At 38.5% G+C, this 21,353-nt stretch overlaps 1 protein-coding gene across 2 annotated transcripts in view; it reads left to right on the top strand.

The window, feature by feature from the left end:
• The first annotated feature begins 55 nt into the window (after positions 1 to 55).
• VPS13C (vacuolar protein sorting 13 homolog C) overlaps positions 56 to 21,353 on the top strand; it is a 175,087-nt gene continuing 153,789 nt past the window's right edge. The window contains exons 1-3 of one of the 2 annotated variants that reach the window (XM_004374625.2): positions 56 to 235; positions 15,916 to 15,959; positions 18,847 to 18,889. In XM_004374625.2, the coding sequence (XP_004374682.1) occupies positions 136 to 235; positions 15,916 to 15,959; positions 18,847 to 18,889 (187 nt within the window). In that variant the 5' untranslated portion in view covers positions 56 to 135. The remainder of the gene's footprint in view (positions 236 to 15,915; positions 15,960 to 18,846; positions 18,890 to 21,353) is intronic. The other variant, XM_004374623.3, reaches the window with a different exon arrangement.

Below are 21,353 nucleotides of genomic sequence, written 5' to 3'. Positions count from 1 at the left end.
CGCGCCTGCGCACAGCGGGGTCACGTGCGCGGCGCGGGGCGGGCTGGCGCCCGAGGGGCTGTCATTCGCGGGTTTGCCTCCCTCGGTGCGCCCGGCGGTTCTGGCTCCTCCCTCGCGCGCTGCCTGAGCCGCACGATGGTGCTGGAGTCGGTGGTCGCGGACTTGCTGAACCGCTTCCTGGGGGACTATGTGGAGAACCTGAACAAATCCCAGCTGAAACTGGGGATTTGGGGCGGTAAGCGAGGGGCGCGGCCGGCGTGCTGCCGGGACTGAGGGGCTGCGCCACGAGCTCCTCCCGCCCGGCTCCGTCCCCGGCCTGCAGTCTGCGCCGCCCAGACTCCGCTTCTGGGAGGGGTGCCGCGGGGGGCGCCCCCTGGTGTGGAGGTGCGGCCCCCTCCAGTGTAGAGGTGCAGGGCGCCCCTCCCGGTGTGGAGGTGTAGCCCCCGCTCCCCTGCGCAGGATCCCCACGAGGGTGGGACATGCAGCCGGTACCACACGCTGCTGGAGTCAGGAGGCGAGCCTCATTAGGGGGGTGCGGGGGTGTGGACCACAGCGGGTGACACTGCCCCGGGGGTGACGCCAAAATGTCTATAAAATTTTTGTGCAGTGTTTCAGCAAAAATTTTGATAAAAATATCCTTTTTATAACAGTCAAAACATTTTTTTGTAAGCCCAGATTACTTGCATCAATATAACTACCGTTCACACACTCTGCTAATTTACTTTTTGAACCTTCTAATGCATCTTGTTCAGAGCTGTCATTGTTACCCAGTTAGTGACAATTTGCGTCACGTGGTCTTGTCTGCACTTCGCTGTAAGCACGTGCTGTTGTTTTTGATGCTCCCAGTGTCTGTATAATCTCTGATTTTGTCAAGTGTTCTGGTGTTTTAGCTACAATAGTATGGTAATTAGCATTTGTGAACCTGTATCAATAACTTTTTTGAGAATGAAATAGTAATTAATGGAAGAGAAGGAGAAATAATATGGGAATTACGACTTACAAGTAACGTTAGTGCAAAAAAAATTACTAAGGATTCTGTATGGTCTGGTACAGGAGGAGGTCCATGGGGAGGGTGACACCGACCCTAGTGACGTCACTGCACTGAGGCCGAAGCTCCTGCCCTGCTTTGCCCTGCCCACCTCGGGGTCCTCTCCTGCCTCCATCATGACCCTTTTGCCTCCAATGGGGTAACCACCAGCGGGTGTGGCTATTGAGTACTTGAAAGGTGGTTCGTTCGAATTGAGACTTGCTGTAAGTGTGAAATATGCACCAGATTCTGAATACTCAGTATTGAAAAAGAATATAAAGTATCTCATTAATATTTTTTTGTATTGATTACATGTGGAAATGATATTTGAACATATTGGGTTATATCAAATAGATTGAAATTCATTTCCCGTTTCTTTTTACTTTTAAAAACATTTAGCAATATTAATTACATATATGGGTCACATATTGTGCTACAGTGTAATAAAACCATGAGTCCTGTCTGAATAGTGGAGGAACCGGCTTTTAATGTTACTGCTCTTTTGATTGGTTCAGCGTGGTTTGCCCAACAATACATATTTTATTTTACATCCCCTCCCCACCACGGTAAGTATAATGCAGATGAAAGAAAAGTGAAGAAAGGTACATTTGATGCTTAAACATTGAGTGCCTTCTGCAAAGATTGTTTCTTTAGAATACTGTCTAGTCATACAAAGTATTCCTTCTAGTTTGAAAACATTACTGAAATCTGAAAAAGCACTGGCCTGACATTTAGGAAACCTGGATTCTAGGCTTAATGGTGTATTTTGTTGGACAAGCCATTTACCTCATTGGGCGTTAGTTGCTTCATTTTAATTTAAGCTTTATTTAATAGAAATAAGTGGGAATTTAATAGAAATACTTATTAAATTCTGGAAACTTTGTAAAGGATAAGATAATATTCCCATGTAATCACTACCCCAATTTTAATGTTAAAATACTGTGCAGTATTTACCTCAGACTTTTTTTTTCCCCCTTAAAGAAATAGTGTATGGAGACAGTTGAAGATTCCTTCCCCACCTAATCTCATTCTCTTTTTCTTCATCTTTTAAATTAGGGATGGGACTAGGTAACAGCTAGGGGGACTTCCAGTGGTACCAACACTCTGTGATTCTAATTGTAAATCTTTTTGCTATGAAATTGCAAAGTATACTACCTGAGGATTTTGAACTTGTTCACAACTGAAATTAAAATACTGTAGTTTAATGTCATTTTTTCTCCTCGTTTTTGTTGAAATCTAGGAAAGGAGACTTTTTCTTTCATTTTGTAAGAGCAATGTTACATGATAGAACCAACATTTTCTCTTTTTTTAGGATAAAGTATTCTGCCAGTGGCCAACATCAACTTTATTAAGGCCCAAGCAAGTAAACCCATTTCTTCCATGAATTGTATCCAGTGAAAGTCCGATCGGGGATTCCCTCAGTGTTGTCAGCTCATTGCTGTGCTTTTGTAAAGTTTTGCTTCCTTTTATTTTTGTGGTTTTCGTAAAGGAAGCTAGAATAGAGTCATGAGCTTTTATAGTTATTGCTCAATATGTATTGTCTTTTTAATTCTGAATTTCCCAGTGATAATTGGTTGACTATTTCTATTCTTTGAAAATATTGTTGAAAAAATTTGTCTTATGGTGAACAAGTAGGAATATTAAGTTAATTTAATACCTGATATTTGTGGCATCCATGATGTTGACAATCTTTTTTTTTTTTTAAAATAATACTTTATTGTGTTTTAGGTGAAGGTTTACACAGAAAATTAGGTTCCCCGTTAAGAATTTTTATACAAATTGTTCCATACCATTGGTTACAATTTTTACAATGTGTTAGCATTTTCATTTTCCATGCTGTTTGTTCTGTTTTCTTTGATCTACCTTCCCTTTCCCTCCTTACCTTCGCTTTTGGGTAAATGTTGACCGTTTGGTCTCATATAATTCATTGTTTAAGGGAGCACATTTCTCATGGGAGATACTGTTTATTTTATAAACCAGTCTATTATTTGGCTGAAGGGTGACCTGCAGAAATAGCTTCAGTTTCACGTTCAAAGGTTATCTTAGAGAGATGGTCTCGAGGGTTCCTCTAGTCTGTATCGGTCCAGCAGGTCTGGCCTTTTTTGGGAATTGGAGTTTTGTACTACATTTTTCTTCCATTGTATCCAGAACCTTCTGTTGTGTCCTTGGTCAGAATGGGTGGTGATAGCCAGGCACCATCTAGTGCTTCTGGTCTCAGGTTAGAAGAGGCTGTGTTTCATGTGGGCTGTAAGTCCAGTGGATTAGTTCCTTGTTTGAGCCTTTGATTTCCTTCACTCTCTTTTGCTCCGTATGAGTAGAGACCAATAGTTGTATCTTAGATGACCGGTCACAAGCTTTTAAGACCCCATATGCTACTCACCAAACTAGGATGTAGAACATTATCTTTGTTAACTGTGTTATGCCAATTGGCTAAGTTGTCCCCTGAAACTATGGTCCCAAGTCTTTTAACCCAGTAAACCAAACCCGTGAGTTGTTTGGATATGTCTAGGAAGCCTCCGTAACTGTACCCGCATGTGGTTTGTTACATATATGGCTATATATGCAGCACATACAAACATGTATATACATATGGATACGCTTATATGTACGCCTATACATGCACATGCATTTACTCACATATGCCTTTCTTTACACATACATGCATCCATATCTACCTACATAACCACACACTTTTTTTTTTTTTGGTTATTTTTACTGTTGCAAAATTGTATATATTATAGCATTTACCAAAAGTTACCCTTTTTCTCGTGTACTTCTTAGTGCCTTTATTTACCTTGGTCAGGTTGTGCTGACTTCACCCATATCTGGGATTGCTTTTCCCATCACCAAAAGTAACAAATGTCTACTATCTAGAAAGTGATTCGCTCTCTTTCTTCCTTCCATCCCTGGTAACCATCAGAGAACTTTGCTGTCTGTGTGTATATCTATTCTTGACATTTTATAATAGTGGGACCATACAATATTTGTCTTTTTGTGATGGACTTTTTTCACTCATCATAATGTCCTCCAGATTCATCCATGTTATAAGATGTTTCACAGACTCCTCATTGTTCTTTATAGTTTATGTAGTACTCTTTTGTATGTATTTGCCAAATTTGTTTATCCATTCATTTGTCAGTGGGCACTTAGGTTGTTTCCATCTTTTTGCTTTTGTGAATAATGCTGCAGTGAACATAGGTCTGCATATGTCTATTCATGTCATTGCTCTTATAGCTCTAGGATACATACCTAGGAGTGGGATTGCTGGATCATAAGGTATTTGTATTTCTAGCTTTTTGAGGAAGTGCCATACTGTTTTCTGTAGTGGTTGTACCATTTTACAATTTCATCAGCAGTGTATAAGAGTTCCAGCCCCGCCACAAACTCGTCGGCATTTGTTGTTTTCTGTTTTTTTGATCATTGCCATTTTTGCAGGAGTGAGATGGTAGTTTTCATTTGCATCTCTCTCTAATGGCTAAAGGGTCACTATGAGTTGGAATCGACTCGATTGCAATGGGGTTTCTTTTTTTTTTTATTGAATAGCTAATGATTGAGAACATCTTTTCATGTATTTGTTGGCCACCTGAATGTCCTCTTTGGTGAAGTGTCTGTTCATGTCGTTTACCCATTTTTTGATTGGATTGTTTATCTTTTTGTTGCTGAGTTGTTGAAATTTTCTATGTATTTAGGAGATTAGACCCTTACGAGATACGTCTTTGCTGAAGATTTTTTCTCAGTCTGTAGGTTCTCTTGGTAAAGTCTTTTGATGAGTATAAGTATTTTTAAGTTTTAAGAGGTCCCAGTTGTCTAATTTATCTTCTGTCATTCATGCATTTTTAGTTTTGATAGGCTATTTATGCTGAAGATTAGGTCTCCTAGTTTTGACCCTGTGTTATCTTTCAGGAGCTTTATAGTTTTAGTTTTAACATTTAGGTCTTTAAACCATTTTGAGTTTTTGTACATGGCGTGAGGTATCAATTCTGATTCATTTTTCTGCAGATGGATGTCCAGTTTTGCCAGCACCATTGTTAAAGAGATTGTTTCTTCCCAATGAGTAGACTTTGACCCTTTGTTGAAGATCAGCTGCCCGTAGATGATGGATTTACTTCCGGGTTCTCAACTCTATTCCATTGGTCTATGTGTCTTTCATTGTTGACAATCTTATTTGAAAACTATTTGCTTTAGCAAATAAAGTTTACACTTTCATAGAGCAGGACTTTTTCAGTTTTTTTCTAGTTGAATTTTCAAGTCTTGAGAAATGGAAGAATTTATGTAAATTTCACATAGCTGATCTTGCTCTTCTTTGGAAACAAATGGTAAACTAAGTAGATACTTCTTAACTGGAGTATTTGAGTAGTCTAAGGCATTGCTTTTCAACTGGGGTGATTTTTTTCCCCCAGGGGATTTTGGCAATGTCTGGATATGTTTGAGAGGTTGCCACTGGCATCTAATGGGTGAGGCCAAGGATACTGCTGAACATCCTGCAATGTACAGGTCAGCCCTCACACGAAGAATTACCAGGCTCAAAGTGTCAGTTAAGAAAGCCTGGTCTAAGGAGAATACTGAGATTTTCTTGTGCATTTATAAGAGACGTACTGGATGTTGAACAAGGTGTTGTTGTTAGCTGCTGTCCAGTGGACGTCTGACTCATAGGGACCGCATGTGACAGAGTAGAACTGCCTCAGAGGGTTTTCTAGGCTGTAATGTTTACAGGAGCAGGTAGCTACTTCTTTTTCCCATGGAGCTGCTGGGTGGGTTTGAATTACCAACCTTTCGGTTAGCAGCTGAACGCTTAACCATATTGGCAGTAGGGCTGTAGTATGGAATAAAAAAGAACTTAGAGTAATTGTATTTTACCTATGAAATTTATAATTTAAGAGAGAGAGTAACAGATGTTTTAAGAAGTGACTGAATGGTATCATCAGTAAAAATGCACAGTCATTGCTTGGATGATCTCAGGGAGTACTTTTAAGAATCAAAATATTGTGTTAACATGAGTTGGATAAGATTGTACTATGCGTATACTCATAGGCATTCACAGTGAAAGCCACAATGAACAAAAAATTGCAGAGTGAGGAAGACGGAGAATTATTGGAATGACTAGAATCAGGGAGTGTACTGTGGATATGGAAGCCCTGGTGGTGTAGTGGTTAAGTGCTACAGCTGCTAACCAAAAGATCACCAGTTCAAATCTACCAGGTGCTCCTTGGAAAAACTCTGTGGGGCAGTTCTGCTCTGTCCTATGAGTCGGAATCAACTTGATGGCAACGGTTTTTTTTTTTTTTACTGTGGATATTGCTTTTAATTTGGAGAAGCAAAATCTTCATTTTCTTTCTGTTTTTGTACTTTTAAAGAAAAGATACAATTGTTTAATGCCAGGAAATTCCTGTTTGTTTTTTAAAATGGTTTGAGCAGAATGCCCTTTCTCCAGTGCTTGCTATTGTGGGAAAACGAGGCTCTGATTATTTACTAGCTGTGAGACTGTTACCGCAATGGTGGGTCTGAGCCGCCTGCCGCGGAAGCCAGTACTGAGACGGGTGAGGTGAGCGGTAAGAGGGTTTTATGGTATATTGCTATACAGGAGACGGGAATGAGCTCCTCCAGAAGACGTGTCTCCCCCTTGGAGACTCGCTGAAAGTTTTTATATGGACAAGATTATAGTTTTTTTCCAGTGGTTACATCCTGCACCTGGCAATCCTTGAAGGTCCTCTTGCACTGTTGTTATCACGTCACAGATGAGTTACTGTACCCTCCAAGGTCCTTCTACCTCTCGAAGAGAAACTTAGTTAAACTTCAAAGTCATGGGAAAGCAAGAGGGAGGGGATAGGAGGAAAACAAATCAAAATCATGGGAGCATGCCAAAGTGAACTATGCAAGCTAGGCATTAACAATACCACAGTACCCAGGAAGCTAGGCCTAGACTGCTGGCAGTAAACAGTAAATGTGAAATTTCCACGCGGCTCCTTTCAGGACCTTTGGCGAACATTCTACTTCTTTAAACCCAGTTTCCAGATTTGTGAAATGGGAGAAGTTACACCCGGTGTGTTTGTGAGATAATTGATGTAAAAGTCCTTTGTGATTGTTAAATTGTTAATAATACTGGTAAGTAATAGTGATAATAAACCAAGCTGAGTGATGGGAAAAAGCCTGTTTTGTTTTAATATAAGTGTGTTTCTTCTAAGCCCTGGTGGCGCAGTGGTTAAGTGCTCGGCTGGTTGCAGTTTGAACCCACCAGCCACTGTGCAGGAGAAAGATGTGGCAGTCTGCTTCCACAAAGATTTACGGCCTTGAAAACCCTATGGGGCAGTTCTACTCTGTCCTGTAGGCTCACTATGAGTCAGAATCAACTCAGTGGCAGTGGGTTTGGTTTTTGAGTTTTGCTGTTTCTTCTAAACCTTAGACTTTAGGGTTTTCATATTCTATAATGTGATAATTTTGTGTAGAATTAACATGTCTAAACATTTCTTATTTTCCAAATAAATTTCTTAAAAGAAAAAAAAGAAGATTCGCATTTATACTTACAATACTTATATTACCTTCCAGCTAGTTTGTAAGTCAGGTTTTCAGCAAAGTACCTGGTGAGTATGTTGCTGCCTACTCAGGTAGGAAGGTTTATCTAGGTTTTTCTTCCCCACAGACTGGTACCAGGAGATAAAATGCACAGCGCTTAGCTATTTGAGGTGTGTCCAGGGTATAATTGTTTTGAGAGTAACATATATTTGAAAATGTATGTTGAAATGCCAGCTGTTTTGTAACTTGGTTTAAGTACTATTGTTGCAATATGGAGCCTTCCTCTATTTTTCGAAGTGATTCACTGTGGAAAGTTGGCAAGAAAATTTTCAGTTCTGAACTCTGCTGCTCTCACTTCTATTTGGCAGGTGAAATATATGTAGAGGCTGGGATGTGTTGGATGCAAGGGTGGCAACGGTAACCAGGAGTAGGAGCCAGGTGGCGTTATCTCAGGGTGTGCGGCTCTGCGCCAGGCTGAGCCCCTGCTGATTAGTGTGCTTTCCTCACCCCACCCCGGCACTTCCCTATCAGCTGCCAGATACTGTCGGAGCAGAGCAGCTTAAGGAAGGAGAATAAGCACTGGACCAGGAGTTGGGAGACCTGGAATCTGACTCCATCTCTGTGTGACTTTTGGCAAGTCACTGATCAGTGACCAGTAGTTTCATCTATAAATGAGAGGGTCAGACCAGGTCACCTCTTCTAACTTTAAGCTTCTGTGATTTGAACTGGGCAAAAGCAGCATGTGCTCCTCCATCAGATAAGTTGTATTGCCAGTTTCCCAGCATTCTTAGTGAGAAATGGTAGTCAAATAACATACCTTTATTTTTCCTTTTTATTCTTCAGTCAGTACTGGTGAGCAAAGTGCCACCGTCATGAAATATGACAAGAAAATGAAGTTGAAGCCTCATGCTGGTATTTGAGGATCCGAATGCAATGTATTACATTGTCCTACAGGGAGCTGGGGTGGTGGGTGGCGGGGGTGCTTAAGAATGTAAGGAAAAACAGGTCTGTCTGCTTTTTATCTTGATGCATAAAACATGGCAGTATCCAAGTAATTCTAAACCTGGAGAAGGATATTTTTCTTCAGTCCTTTTCTCCCAGCCAACGCTTGATGTATGAAGGCCACATTTCTTATTAGCTTGTCCTGTAGCACGTGCAATAAACAACACGGAGTTCAGTACTGTTGTGTAATATATTTAGGCTCAGTTACTATCAAAGCAGTGCTTAAAAAATTACATCGAAAATACCTTTTTGTATATTTAAATAACATTCTAAATTAGAAATTTATTCCTTTTCTAGAACTAGAACTGAAAGTTGGTACTTTGGTAACCATTATGCTAGGAAACTCTGCCACACCTTTATTGTAAGATCCCTGAAATGTGTTGAAAGGGAAAACGTTCAGTGGTAACACTGTAGCTTTCCACCTTTTTTTTTTTGCCAAGACTTCCTCCTTTAATAGGGAAATGGAAGGAGTGAGAGTCAGTTGTCCCCTCTCTGTCTCCCACTTTGCCCTCCCAAGACAAAGTCACTGTGAACTCCTATTAAAAGATCAAAGATTTGTCTATACTTGTGTCTAGATTGGTTAATTTGGGTTGAATAGCTAGATTCATTTGAAATGAATCGCTACAATATTTTTCTTCAGTAGTCTTTAATAAAACAAAGTTATTAAAATAATTTGATTCATGGTTTTAACTGTTCAGTCATTTACTTTAACTCACTTCCTCGGAAAATGAATGCATTTGAACATTTTGATATACTTTCAAATAAATAATGAGCATGTGTTAAAAAAAAAAAAAAAAAAAAACAACCAAACCCGTTGCCGTTGAGTTAACTCCAACTCATAGTGACCCTATAGGACAGGGTAGACCTGCCCCGTAGAGTTTCCAAGGAGTGCCTGGTGGATTTGAACTGCTAACCTTTTGGTTAGCAGCTGTATCACTTAACCCCTACGCCACCAGGGTTTCCAACAGATGCATAAAAGAAATCTTAAATAAAAGTAAGTACATAGCATTATGTACTCTTGTTTTACAGTAAACAAAGCCAGTTTCATGGATTAGAGCATGCCATTTTCATTTGTTTTTAATCACAGTTTTGAATTAGTTTCTGTTTTATATTAACAGTATTGGCTAGGGAGTCAGGAGAGAAAAAAAACAAAACCCGTTACCATCGAGTCAGTTATGACTCATAGCAACCCAGTAGAACAGAGCAGGACTGCCTCATAGGGTTTCCGAGGCAGTAATTTTTATGGAACCATGGTGGCACAGTGGTTAAGAGCTACGGCTACTAACCAAAAGGTTGGCAGTTCAAATCCACCAGCCACTCCTTGGAAAACCTATTGGGCAGTTCTACTCTGGCTTATAGGGTCACTGTTGAGTCGGAATTGACCCGACCTCCATGGGTTTGGTTTTTGCTGCCCCAGGATGGTTTGCATTGTAAGTAAATTAAGTCAGTATTTATTGAACATTTACTTTGTGGACAATAATTGAGGAGTTTAATCAAGTTGGGAAGTTAAGAGATTTATATAAAGTTAAATATTAAGGGCTATAAGGAAGGTATAGATAATGTGAAGGTTCGGAGGCATTATTTGTGGCTTGGAGGTATTTAACATCAGCACTGTATTGTATTCATTTTGTAGGTCCTTACGTTTTTTAAAGGTCGTTCTGGGATTTAGGCAGTACCATTTTATTTTTATTCACAAATACACTAACTTGCTCTTTACCCTGTTAAACCTTAGCTTGTTTTTGAAGATTATTTTGTGTAATTTAGCAACCATTTATTTTTAATTTTTTGAGATGTCTCCAACTTTGCTTACCTTTGTCGTTTGCTAATTTAATGACTTACTTTCGTTTCTGTCTTCTGATTCATTATTATAGATGTTAGATAAGTTTTGATTCAGGACTTACCCTTTTAGGATACTTCTTAAAATGTTCTTCTAGATTGGCTCTGAAACTTTATGTGCAACTCTCCGGCTGTGTATGCTTATCAAAAATGTCTGTAGCTTTTTAATGAACATAATATGAGATCAAAATCAGAAACCTTTTCTGAAGCACAGAATGCATTTATTGCTTGCCCTTCATCCTTTAGGACTCTTTGCTTGTCTGTCACCTTGGTCTCGATGGGATTAAAGCCACCTATTGTGGGATCGGTCTAGTGCCTTTCCTGCTAGCAGTTGACCTTATCCATCTCCGATTATTAGTCGTTCTCTTCCTGTTTTTTTTCCTTAAGGTTAAAAGGTTAGGCACAAATATTTACCTTTGTCTTCTCTCTTCTTCAACTTCTCTCACTCCCCCAGGTTTTCAGGGACTTCCTATGGCCTGTTGTTCATAGCAAGGTTCATCTGGCTAGAGCAGTAAAGTTGTTTGCATGTGTATGGAACTATTATTATGTTATCTTGAAGTAGAAAAGGAGAACTAAATCTTAACTTTTTCTTCAATATTCAGTTAAATATAAAATGATACATTTAAAGACATTTGGTACCAAGAGTGGTTCTAGAGAAACAAAATTATGAGTTTTCTAAATTGGTTCTCAAGTCTGGTTAGTCTTAAACATGTTGATGATTGTGTTTCCAACAGTAAAGAGGGCACTGCTAATCCATGGCATGAGGTGGCAATACAAATATGCAAAATATCACCACCAGTAGATCAGGTATTGGTGAAAGGTGAGGCTCAGGGTGAACACGTGTGATATCTTTCTACAGCTTTGTCAGAATGGGAAGCTGGTTGGTTGGTCCTATTTTTGCTAGACAGACTGGTGAAAGAAAGAGATGTGCTCAGGGCTTCAGAGTCAAAGCTCAAAGAAAGCTTTATTTCTTGTAGTTACAGAGCTGAAATTGCCGAAAACCAAACCCAGAGTCTTATCGTAAGAGTGGCTGAACTACAACGCCAGCTCAATTGCCAACGTCGAGAGGTGTCTGAAGTTAAAGTAAGGGCATTGGTTGGGAAGAAATGGAATCCTGAAACTTGGGGTGGGGAAGTATGGGCAGATAATCAGGAAGCTGGGGTCACTGAGCCCCTAAATTCTGTTGAATCACTCCTGCTGACAGAACCACTCCTATCTGAAGAGATTACTTCATCTTTGTCTGCTAAACTGCCCGGCCCAGAAAAACCATTAGCCCTTCCATTCCCATCTAATGAGACTAGCCCTAGTCCAGCTGCCTCTAGAGAACCCAACCTAAGACATTTGGTTTTAATCAATTGATTTGATTTAAATCAATCATTTTATATTTAACTGAATACTGTCTGTGGGTCTGCTTTAATTTTAGAGTCTTACATGAATTCCTTTTATTTATGCTGAAAGCTGTTACTTGTCTGTGTCAAGAAATTTATAAGATAGCTACCTGGCCAGCTGACTGGAAGAGATCTATATGTTCCCATTCTAAAGAAGTTGATTAAGTGGAATGTGGAAATTATCAAGCAATATTATTAATATCACATGCTAGCAAAATTCTGCTGAAGATAAACACAACTACAGCTGTGCATCAACAGGAACCTGCCAGAAGTTCAAGCCAGATTCAGAAGAGGACATAAAACAAGGTCTGTCGTTGCTGTTGTTAGATGGGTTTTGGCCAAAAGCAGAGAATTCCGAAAGATGTTTACCTGTGTTTTATTGACTATGCAAAGGCATTTGACTATGTGGGTCAGAATAAATTATGGAAAACGTTACAAAGAGTGGGAATTCCAGGACACTTAATTGTGCTCATGCCAAACCTGTACAAGGGTCAAGAGGCAGGGTCAAAATTGAAAAAGGTATACAGCAGGGCTGTATCCTTTCACCTTACTTATTCAATCTGTATACTGAATAAATAATCTGAGAGGCCAAACTATATGAAGAAAAAAGCAGCATCAGGATTACAGGAAGACTCATTAACAGCCTCCTATATGCAGATGACACAAGCTTGCTTGACAAAAATAAAGACGACTTGAAGCATTTACTGAATAAAGGTCAAATGCACAGCCTTCAATATGGATTACATCTAAACATAAAGAAAAGGAAAATCTGCACAACTGGTCCAATTAACAAAATCAGAGCAAATGGCAAAGAAATAGAAGTTGTCAAGGATTTCATTCTATTTGGATCAACAGTCAACATCCATGGAAGCGGCAGTTAAGAAATAAATGTATTTCACTGGGCAGATTGCCTGCAAAAGACCTCTTTAAAGTTTTAAAAAGCAAAGATGTTACTTTGATGAGTAAGATGCTCTTGACCCAAGCCATGGTCTTTTCACTTGCCTTATATGCATATGAAAGTTGGATAGTGAAAAAGGAAGGCAGAAGAAGAACTGATGTGTTCAAGTTGTGGTCTTGGCAAAGAATATTGAATATACTTTGGCTTGCCAAAAGAACAGACAAATCAGTCTTTAAAGGAATACAACCAGAATGTTCCTTAGAAGTGAGGATGATGAGACTTCACCTTGCTGACTTTGGACAAACCATCAGGAAAGATCAATCGCTAGAAAAGGACATCATTTAATTTTGTTTTGTATAAGGTTGCCATGAGTCAGAGCCTACTCAATGGCAACTAACAAGATTATAAATTATTTTTCATTTAAATTTATTTTTATTTTCCTGTTAGAAAAGCCTGTGGTTTATCAGAAGAGCACTCAGTAGCGCAGTGCTTTACCTAAATTAGGCATTTATCTACTGGTTGAATGAATGAATGCACTTTAACCCAGATGGTAATCTGAAGTCTGCTACTATTCCTCCCCTTTTCTTTGTGTTAGTACTAGTGGCTCCTCCTGTAGTGCAAATAATTTATAGAATGTATCATTCTTTTTTTTTCTTTAAATTTTATTTATTTTGTTGTTGTTGAGAATATACACAGCTAAACATACACCAGTTCAACCATTTCTACATGTACAGTTCAGTGACATTGATTACATTCTTCAAGTTGTACAACCCTTCTCACCCCCTTTTTCAGAGTTGTTCCTCCCCCATTAGCATAAACTCCCTACTGCCCCCTAAGGCTCCTCTCTAATCTTTGGAGTTGCTGTTGTCAATTTGATCCCATATAGATAGTTCTTAAAAGAACATAATGCTCAAAGCAGACATTTTTTACTAGTTAAGCTGAACTATTTTTTGGTTTTAGGAAGACTTCATGGGATATTTTTGGTGTAAGATTTAAAGATTATGTCAGCACGATAGTTTCAGGGGTTCATCCAGCCTTCATGGCTCCAGAAAGTCTAGAGTTCATGAGAGTTTAAAATTATGTGCTGCGTTTTCCCCATTTTATTAGGATTCCTCTATAGAGTCCTTGATCAAAATGTTTAGTAATGGTAGTTGAGCACCATCCAGGTCTTCTAGTCTCATGGCAGAGGTGGCGGTTGTTCATGGAGAGTTAGCCACACATTCCATATCCTCCTCCTGTTCTTTTTTTTTGTTTCTTTTCTTCTCCTATTCTTGATTCTCCTTCCTCTGTTGCTCCAAGTAAATAGACACCAATTATTGGTCCTTGGATAGCCACTTGGAAGCTTTTAAGACCCCAGGCACTATGCAACAAACTACGACGTAGGACAGAAGTGCTCAACATGTTGTTAGGCCAGTTAACTGGGATGTCTCATGAAACCAGGACCCTAAACCTCCAAACCGAGGAACCAAATCCCATGAAATGTTTGGTTGAGTAGCCTCAGCAGCTACTGTTTTTTTTTTTTTCATTGTTATAAATATATCTATCACACAACTTTTGCCAGTACAACTTTTTATAGGTATACAGTTTCTTTCTTTTTTTATTATTGTACTTTATATGAAGGTTTACAGAACAAACTAGCTTCTCATTAAACAGTACATATTCTGCTTTGTGACTCTGGTTACCAATCCCACATGTCAACACTCTCCCTTCTCGACCCTGGGTCCCCTGTCACCAGCATTCCTGCCCCCGCCTGCCTTCCAGTCCTTTCCCCAGGGCCGGTGTGCCCCTTTAGTCTCGTTTTGTTTTTCGGGCCCGTCCAGTCCTTGGCTGAAGGGTGAACCTCAGGAGTGACTTCATTACTGAGCTAAAACGACGTCCAGGGGCCATACTCTTGAGGTCTCTCCAGTCTCTGTCAGACCAGTAAGTCCAGTCCCTTTTTGTGAGTCAGAATTTTGTTCTACATTTTTCTCCAGCTCTGTCAGGGACCCTCCACCGTGTTCCCTGCCAGAGCAGTTGGCAGTGGCAGCTGAGCACCATCCAGCTGTACTGGATCTAGTCTGGTGGAGGCTGTGGTAGTTGTGGTCCATTTGTCCTTTGGACTAATCTTTCCCTTGTGCCTTTAGTTTTTTTCATTCTCCCTTGCCCCTGATGGGGTGAGACCAGTGGAGTATCTTCGATGGCCGCTCACAAGCTTTAAGACCCCAGATCCTACTCACCGAAGTAGAATGTAGAACATTTCTTTTACAAACTATGCTATGGCAACTAAGAACAAGAATATAAATTATTTTTCATTTAAATTTATTTTTATTTTGCAGTTAGAAAAGCCTGTAGTTTATTGGAAGAGCACTCACTAGCACAGTGCTTTACCTAGATTAGGCATTTATCTACTGGTTGGATGAATGAATGCACTTTAACCCAGGTGGTAATCTGAAGTCTGCTACTATTCCTCCCCTTTTCTCTGTGGTAGTACTAGTGGCTCCTCCTCTAGTGCAAATAATTTATAGAATGTATCATTCTTGCTTCGTTGTTATATTTACTATTTGTTAGATAACATTCGCTTTTTTCAGAGAGGAAGTATATATCTGTTTGCTATAAAAAATATTGAGGTCAGGTTGATACTTTGTTCCCCTATTCTCATTAAACTTTGTAAAATAATTTTAATATAAAAGTAATATCTAATTATAAAAAATTAGAGATACCAAAAAATTAATTAGAAAAACAAAACAACATCCTTAATCCTGCCATCCATGGGTAATCTGTTAATATTTTGATCTCTCTGTCAGTCTTTCTAAATATACTTGTTTAACTTTGTAGACTCTATAGGTAGTTTTCAGTATTTCACGTTTTAAATACCACCTGTTCATCAAAGAACCAAAGCCCCACTGTGATAGAAACAGCCCACTTATAAGGACATTTATATTTTTACAGGCATTAAGCTAGTGCCTGAACAATTGTTATAAAAACTTCATATCTAATGTAGAGTACTTCTGACCATTCCTGGTAACAGTTGCCTCACCACTTGAGAACCACTCGGAAAACAGTCAAAAAGATTTATTCATCAGCAAGTTTGAAAGTGTTCGCATAGGCCTTAGATCTTTTAAACGAGTCTGGATTGCCTCAGATACACACAAGCGGTGTGCATCACTTTTATCACCTGAAGTGGAGTTCCCGCTTGTAATTTTGTGTAACTGAGTTGAGTTATGATAGCTTATACTAACTGGTATATTAACCTTACATTTTTCTCATTTTTAAAGGTAATGTGGCTTTAGATAATCTACAGATAAAAGAAAATGCTCTGGTAAGTTTTTTTTTTTTAGCTATGCTAACTCAGTTAATTTGGTGAATTCATAGAAACCCATGGTTACTGGTACCAGATGAAGTGATCGAGTCACTCAAAGAAGGATCACTTATTAATGATCTGCTGTAGGAAAATAAGAGAGTAAAGATTTAGAAATAGTATTTTTTCTCTAATAATCAAAATAGTATCTCTTGGAAAATTGATTGCTTTTCCTTGGCCTAATTTAACTGTATAGTTATGTAGTAGACATTTATTTTGTTGAAATATTTTTCTTCAGGGATATCTTTTCCTTTTTCAGGAGTATGAGGGCTTGATTTTAACAGTTTATCTAATGAATAATTGCATTTTTTGAAACTATGTTGACAGCTAAGCTTTATAGTATTGTAACATTAAGAGATACATAGTTTCATTTAATTTTTTTGTACTCTTCAGCTCCAGAAAACAGTTTGTGTCATTTACTATTGAGCTTAAAAAATGAAACAAAAAACAAGCATGCTCCTATCTCGCAGCCTCCACTGGGCTTATATTTAGCCTGTTGGGCTAAATTGAATTTATGAAGTCACTTAAAAATGAGTTTATTCTTTAATTCATATGTCAGATTTCAGGTCAACCAATAGTGTGTTTTATAATCCTAGCTCTCCCTGTTGGTTCAATTTGTATAAGATGGACTCCGTAATGCTCCCATCACTGGTCTTAAAAAAAAACCAAACCAAACCTGTTGCCGCGGAGTCATTCCAACTCATAGTGACCCCATAGGACAGAGTAAAACCGCCCCATAGGGTTCCCAAGGAGCGGCTGGTGGATTTGAACTGCTGACCTTTGGTTAGCTCAAATCCAGGTCTACCAGACTGCAAGGCCCATGCCCTTTCCACTATGCTACACCATTTTCACTATAACAACAACAACAAAAAGAACATCTTGCTCCTCCTTGTGACAAAGCTGTGCTCCTAGAATCTTCAGTATCCAAACCATACCAAACCCACTGCTGTCAAGTCGATTCCGACTCATAGCGACCCCGTAGGGTTTCCAAGGTTGTAAATTTCTGTGGAAGCAAACTGCCACATCATTGTCCCGCAGAGCCACTGGTGATTTCGAACCTCTGGCCTTTCAGTTAACAGTTGATTTCTTTAACTACTGCGCCACCAGGGCTCCTCCTCTAGGGGGATCTGGTTTTGGATATTGAAGATTCTAGGAGTCGAGCTTTGTCACAAGGAGAAACGAAATGTTATTTATTTATTTGTTATAGTGAAGACAGCTTGGCGTAGTGGAGAGGGATTGGGCCCTGTAGGGTGGTAGACCTGGATTTGGGTGCTAGCACTCTTACCAGCTGTGTACCTTTTGGCAAGGTTTTTAACTTTGAGTCTCAGTTGAATCATCTTTAAAGTGGAGTTAATATAAAACAATAAAATATTCTGTGCTTGTGTAGCTTGAATAGGATGAAGAGTAGAGCCTGGCACATAGCTGGCGCTCAAAACATTTAAATTTCTTTCCCTTCCTTTATATAGGATGTTACAACTACTTAAATTTCATCTGACAAATTTAGACTTCATAACTGTATGCCTGGAGATTGGAATAAAGGTTGTTTGAACTCTGTGTTAGCCTTATTTGAATTTTGATTATAATTAAATATAATAAATTATTTTGTAACTCATATTTTCTGTCAGTTCAGAATAGCCTCCTTTCCACAATTAAACCAGAATGGTGATGTTTTAGTTTAATATGGGTTCTTTACATTGATTACATGAAAAATTATTTGAGGAAGATCAAAATGAGCATGAGGACCATGTTTGTAGAAGTGTAGAGTTTATTGTTTATATCCTATTTATTGTGACCCATTGCCATTGAGTCGATTCTGACTCATAGCAACCCTGTAGGATAGAGTAGAACTGCCCCATAGGGTTTCCAGGCAGCGACTGGTGGATTCGAACTGCTGACCTTTTGGTTAGCAGCTGAGCTGTTAATCACTGTGCCGCCAGGGTTGCATTTATTGAGAAGATCCTTGAATTTATCTTTTTTCCCCTTTAGGAGGATGGAGCTGCCCTTTTATCACTATCTAGGATTTTTTTTTTTGACTTTTTGTAAAAAGCTATTAGTATTTTATTAAATTCTTTTTTACCTAGAATGCTTGAGGAATCAGATGAGTGGGTAAATTGATTACCTAAGATACTACATTTCAGTAGCCAGATTTCCATAGAATTAGTGTATGTTAAGGTACACAGAAAGGTTGTATTTACTGTTTAATTTTGAATAATTCTGAAGTGCCCCAGGTGATCATTATGAATATCAGTTATTGTTTAGTACTTTGTGAATAAAAAGCAGTGTAGAAAAAAAGGGAAAGTTTATTATTATTGATTGGTGCTTGTCAGTAATTTATCTAAAGTAAATGCTAATTTGATAAATAATATGTTGGGAATTTGCCTTTAAGATTGTTTCATTTGTTCTTTTACTAAATATTTAACCTGAGAGAGAATTGTTCAGTTACTGTTTTTAAATCATAATACAAAAGGACCGTTCCTTTTTGTTTTAGTATTTCAGGTAAACAATATCCATTTGTTATTTTAAAATTACATGGACTTCCCATCTGGTTTTTGGTTTGGTTTATTAAAGCAAGTAACCAGTTTCCCCAATTTGTTTCTTTGACTATAAACTCTTTTTTCTATTTATTTAAAATTCTTCTGTGAATTCTTTCCGCAAAGTCAAAGTTTTAGTTAACAAAAACTTCTCTTTTTGTGAGCCATAATGCATGTCCCTTATGAATTACTCAAATATAGAAAATTTGTTTTATGCTTTTACTCAGAAATGATTATATATTTAAATAATACAAAAGTTGTGTTTTTGGGAAATTAATCATTGAAGATGTTCTTTAAAATTTTTCTTCCTTATGAAGAGTGAATTGGATGTTCCTTTTAAAGTCAAGGCTGGCCAAATTGGTAAGTACTTCGTTATTCATTTGAGTTATTATTAGTGCTTCTAGTACCTCCCCTGCCCCCCATGTTATTGAATCTATGAAGTCTTTTTTAGCTTGAACAAAAGTGTGAATGATTTTTGGCTTATGTTTTTAGAGTTCTGAGCCTAATGTATATTATATATAATACTTACATACTTTAATTAAATTTTTTGGTGGAAGGGTAGAAAATAACCCTCTTACACCAAACGGAATTCAAACTGTAATTTTACTCTTTATGCTTTGATTCTACCACACAAAACAAATCATTTTCAAAATCGATACCCAAATTTTGTGTGCTTTTTCTTTAAATGTGATAGTAGTATAATTTGGAACTCTAGTAAATAAACTTTAAATATAGCTTATTTCCCTCATGTTCCGTTCAACCGTTTTCACTTGATATATTATGCAGCAATGTGGTATGGAAGATATATTTTGGTAAGTAGAAAGTCTGTTTCTTCACAGCTAAGCTCTTACACTAACACCCTCCATAATTAGCATACGTCCTTGTTGAAGACATTTTTCGATAGACGTTTATAACGTCCTCCCGACTGGTCCGTGTTGCTTCTTGGACTGTAAACGCCAACCTTGGGTAGCTCACTCTTACTTTAGAATTTGCACTCAGCCGCATTCATCTCACCGTTCTGCTCTGCACCACGTCACGTCCCTTCTGCAGGCATCATCGTGGGCTCGAGAAGCCTTTCCTAGTTAACAATAAATGCCTGTCACTAGTCTAGCATCTCGTAGCAATCAGTTAAGTACTTCTGTTTCAGTATATTGTATTTCATGTATATATTTTCCTTTTAATATAAAGTAACTTTTGCATTTTTTTTTTCTCTTGAAACGAGACACTCCCTTAGATTGAAGGCATCTCTAGGGCATGTGCTACCTCTTAAGTTTTTTGGTCTTTTATGTAGAGCCTTGTGCTGTTTGTGGTGATGCTATTTAGCAGGGCTGTAGAGGTATTGTTGTGGCCCTGCAAACTCAGTTGAAATCCTAGAGTGTAAAAGTGATAGCCATTCATTCATTCTTTTATCTTTGAAATATTTATGCACATGTGCTATAAAGCGTTTAGTAGTTCCCAGGAACACCCTCACTTCTGACACCAACTGCAAGTTTGGGGTTCCCTAAGACCACCCTTACTTCTGACACCAGTTGCAAGTTTGGAAGTCCCTAAGACCACCGAGGTTCTGTGATTCACTAGAAAGACTCACAGAACTCACTGAAAGCTGTTATACTCATGGTTATGGCTTATTACAGTAAAAAGATACAGATTAAAATTAGCCAACGGAAGAGGCTTTTGGGACAGAGTCCAGGAGAATTCCAAGTGTGAAACTTCCAGTTGTCCTCTGCCAGTGGAGTCATGAGCAGTGCTAGCTCCTCCCAGCGGTGATTTATGACAATACACACAGAGTATTGCCAACCAAGGAAACTTATGTGAGCTTTGGTGTCCATAGTTTTTATGGGGGCTCAGTCGTATTGACATGATTGACCACCCATGTGGCTGACCTCAGTTTCCAGCCCCTTTGAAAGTCAAGCTGATACTGTGTAGCCCAAACACCACCACCATAAATCACGTTGTTAGTGTGGACTATTTGGTGTGGCCCAACGCCCTGAGATAAACAAAGACATGGTTATTAGGCAGAATATTCCCAGGGCTTAGAGATCACCTCGTAAGAGGCCAGACCTTTCTTCGGGCAAAGTTAATTCCTTACTGCACAGAGACTATATGCAAGGGAGGGGAAAGGATAAGTATGATATCTGTCTCCAAGGAAGTTATAGACATCTAAAATTAGGATGTGGTGTTGAAATCACATTTCCAGAGTATTGGATGAGTTATAGTTCATTAAAGAAATTTTACATTATTCATTATATTCTAAAAGCCAGATTTACATTTTAGAAGGATGTTTTCTAATGGTTCAGAATTTGTTCTTTTTTGCTTTTGAAGTATTGTAATGATTTAATGGGTTCCTTCAGGGATTTTCATTGAGCTATGAGAGACCTTTTATGTATAAGAATGCAAAGCATATTTTCTTTAAATTTATCCCCCCTTTTTTGGTTTCATGGAGCATTTATGTTTAATTTCTCTTTAGGTTAAAATATTGTACATGACCTGTAGAATAAGTGTGGCTAAATAAGCTCAGGAATGATTTGATTCTTTAGGAGCTAGACATATTTGTGGGTGCCACTGGGTTATGCTTTTCTGAAATTTTTTTTTATTTAAAAAAAAAAAAGGGACGTAGTAATATAACCAACTGAATTCCAGGACCTTTTTGAACAATGAGGGGTTGGTGGGGTAGGATAAATGGAAAGAAAAAGGTTTAGGGAAGAGACAGTCATTTTTTGATACGCTAGTTGAAGGGGTGTTTGCAGCTTTTTCACTCTTAATGCTTACCAAGAAGGTAATGCAATCAATTTTACTAAGAGCTTATGAGATGATTACAGACATA

Source organism: Trichechus manatus, unplaced genomic scaffold (genome assembly GCF_000243295.1).
Source record: "Trichechus manatus latirostris isolate Lorelei unplaced genomic scaffold, TriManLat1.0 scaffold00030, whole genome shotgun sequence".
NCBI classification, from domain to species: domain Eukaryota; kingdom Metazoa; phylum Chordata; class Mammalia; order Sirenia; family Trichechidae; genus Trichechus; species Trichechus manatus.
The sequence above is the reverse complement of the archived record's forward strand: the minus strand, read 5'-3'. Positions and strand labels throughout refer to the sequence as shown.